Source organism: Magnolia sinica, chromosome 5 (genome assembly GCF_029962835.1).
Source record: "Magnolia sinica isolate HGM2019 chromosome 5, MsV1, whole genome shotgun sequence".
NCBI classification, from domain to species: Eukaryota; Viridiplantae; Streptophyta; class Magnoliopsida; order Magnoliales; family Magnoliaceae; genus Magnolia; species Magnolia sinica.
In genome coordinates this window covers 81,646,305-81,649,470 of record NC_080577.1, presented here as the reverse complement: position 1 = coordinate 81,649,470, position 3,166 = coordinate 81,646,305, and the positions used below count along the sequence as shown (strand labels likewise).

The 3,166-nt window shown below is 37.2% G+C and overlaps 1 protein-coding gene across 1 annotated transcript; it reads right to left on the bottom strand.

Annotated features, from left to right (window-relative positions):
* Positions 1-1,540: 1,540 nt before the first annotated feature.
* On the bottom strand, positions 1,541-2,382 carry LOC131247075 (DNA topoisomerase 2-like). The gene is made up of 3 exons (XM_058247518.1): positions 1,889-2,382; positions 1,756-1,805; positions 1,541-1,675 (listed from the first exon to the last, which is right to left on the bottom strand). Exons 1-3 carry the CDS (start codon positions 2,022-2,024, stop codon positions 1,541-1,543), a joined length of 321 nt encoding a protein of 106 aa, XP_058103501.1. The 5' UTR covers positions 2,025-2,382.
* Between the last annotated feature and the right edge of the window lie 784 nt (positions 2,383-3,166).

Genomic DNA, 3,166 nt, shown 5'->3' with positions numbered 1-3,166 from the left:
CCAGCAGCCCGCCTATTTACTACTGGAGCAGATGGTTCTATTCACCCCTGTAATTCTACGGTATAGATGGCCCTGGATTACGATCTATGGCTTATATCCCAAGGACAAATTAAACAGACAAATTTCTATATACCAACCACTATTCCTCTTTGTACTCTCGGTATTTCTAATGATATTTTTCACGAGAGAACCTCATCCCTTTTATAAGAAAAGATGGGAGTTTGGATGAGACTAGATAACTCCCATCCTCATTTAAATTTATATTTAAAAATCATCTTCCAACGGAAGAGGCCGGAAGAGGCTAAACTCATGGGACCACCCACTAGTGATTGCCCACCATTGGGCCCCACAGGCCTATGACCAACATCTCCCACTCAATCACATTGTGGGATATGAAAAGGCCTAGCTATATGTCCTAGGGGGGGGGGGGGGGGGGTGAATAGGACAATGCCAAATAAAACTTATAACAGCGGAATTAAAAAGAATATGATAGCCAAAATAAATCACAATGCAAGAAAGTAAAATAACCTCAAAATTCAGATCTTGAGAGGTTGATACAAATGTTGTTCTAAGGACAACCTTACACCAAAAACTAGAGTTTATGGTAGGACAACCTTATTTTTAGAAAGATCTTTGTATCAAATCTCAAACCAAAGAGGAATATAGAAATAAATACAAACTGAATTGAAATAAATTGTAATCACAAATGTATTGTTATAGGTACAGCCATACACCATCACTACCAGAAAACAGGGAAAAGGCTACGGATAAAAACCGTAGCTAAAAGCCTATAGCTACGGTTAAAATCCGTAGCACGACCGTAGCCATTGGTACCGTAGCCATAGGTCTAAAAGCTATGGCTACGGATAAAATCCGTAGCTATAGCGATATTGGATACGGATTAAAGCCGTAGCCATTGCTTCTGTAGCTATCAAGGATTTACGGCTACAGATTATATCTGTAGCCAAAAGTTGGGCATGAACTATAGCAATAGGCTGAAATTAGCAACAACTACGGTTTTCAGATTCAATGCTACGGTTAGTAGCCGTACCTAATGAAAGTATAGGTACGGAATAAATCTGTAGCAATATTGTCTGTAGTTTAAAATTACATACAGCTACAGATTTTATCTGTAGCTAAAAGTAGAATGAGAACTGTAGCGAAAAGCTAATTTTAGCAAGAGCTACGGTTTCAACAAAGGGCTACGGTGAATAGCCGTAGCTAATGCTTGTTGTTAATAGAAAATTTAATTGGTAATGGCAGCTCTTACTATTGTAGTACACCCTGTTAAATCATTCATTCATTCAATCAAACACAATCATTCATTTCCATTCACAAAAGTAAAATGCCAACATAATAATAGTTATATGTCTATTTAAAGTTCTCATTAACAACAAGATCCAATCGGCATCGACAGTAAATACTCATAATCACTTGCTCTTACAACTATTCCCACCTCCGGTGTCTCTTCATTTTCTTATGTTTCCATTGCCTCGCTGGTATCAACGCCTTTGATTTTAGGGAACGGTGTGAAACCTGTCTACTGCAACTCAAGGACCAGATCTGCTCTCTTCCTGTTACTCACAATAATCTCTCCTTCTACCACCCCAATGATGAATCTGACTTTGTTAGACAATCTCAACAGCTTTCTTTCAAGATTATCCAACATTACTTTCTGCATGAAAGTAGCAAGTCAATACTACCATCTTCTCAATTACCAAAAAGAAAAAATGGAGGGCCTAGATCAAAGCTCACCTTTCTCTTTACATAGAACTCAAGTCTTAAATGAAAGAATTCTTCAAGAACTGCAAGAAAAGAAGGCACGGTAATGAGAAAGCATGTATAGATTTAAGAAATTCATAGCAGTACATAGAATAAGCAAACTTACTTTGTTCGGGACTGTCATATTTCTTGATGACACCCCTCACATCGAATGAGCATATCAATGATCTTACCGAGACTGAACATGATGAGCATATCAATGATCTTACCGAGACCGAACATGGCCATCCCAAAACTTGCATTCGACAAGATCGTGACAAAATTTTTCATGATTTGAGGCTTCTTAACACCCCATCTACAGTAAGAAAGATGTTAGAAGAAAATCAGATGCACATGGAAAGAGCAACACATCTAAAATTCAAATCTCTGCCGGAAAAAAAGAAAACTATAATTCCAAATACCCACTTCCAGTTCATGAAGAAAGACTAAAGATCACATTGAAATCCATCGCTCTCCCCGAGGACCTGAAATTCCAAACTCCCAACCTCAAATTCAAGAAAAAAGAGCAAAAGAACAAAGCTAAATTCAAATATCTCTCTGAAAATCTGCAAAACCCTTCATCAACTGTTCTATACAATAGCAACTGTTCAACTAAACCCTTCATACCCCAACAACTGTTCCACATAATTCAAAAATCTGCTACCATTGTTCTATACAACAACAACATTAAGATATATTTAAACAACAACGGTGAGTGAAGGGCCAGTGAATAATCATACATTTTGAACTGTGTTTGGACAGAGATGCTAAAAAAGATTATTTTTTGTTGATCTGAAGAGGCCAGTGAATAATCAGATATGATGCATCATGTGTTCATGAATCTGTAGCTCCACCATTTTGCAGTCTTGGATTAGCATGCACAGATGATGCCTGCAACCTTCTCAATTCCTTAGAAAGTTGGTGGGAGATGAGCTGGCCAGAATGGGCTTGAAGGACTTGTGAAATATTCATGTGCATAATAGTTCTCTATGACGCTATGTATAGGTAATAGAAAAAGAAATTTTGGAAGTAAAAACCTTCAAAAGAGTAGAACTTGTCTCTAGATAAAGATTCATGACAGAGCAGGAATGTTGGAAAGGATTGGCAGATGCATCATTTATTGCTGCAGAAGGTATTTCTTTTAAGAACTTGAGGCAATCCTGGTAAAAAAGAAAGAAAGACGTTCATGAGTGGACTCTTAAACATTTTCATGTTCAAGAAGCTTTAAGAGAAAAAAAAATGGAGCATATATTGAGGACAAGTTCATTCATACAATGGCAATGAAATAAAGCATGTGAATCACCTCGAAAAAAGTATCCTTGTATGTGCACAGAAGTTTTGGATCAAGCTTATATTTTTGTTTAAATGGACCACACCACATGAAACAGATAAAATGTACTACGGT

Coding starts and splice junctions, on each gene's coding strand:
- LOC131247075 (XM_058247518.1), bottom strand. CDS start 2,024: ATGCAAGTTTTGGGATGGCCATGTTCGGTCTCGGTAAGATCATTGATA. Junction 1,806..1,888: donor ATATGACAGTCCCGAACAAA/GTAAGTTTGCTT, acceptor CTTTTCTTGCAG/TTCTTGAAGAATTCTTTCAT. Junction 1,676..1,755: donor AGTTCTATGTAAAGAGAAAG/GTGAGCTTTGAT, acceptor ACTTTCATGCAG/AAAGTAATGTTGGATAATCT.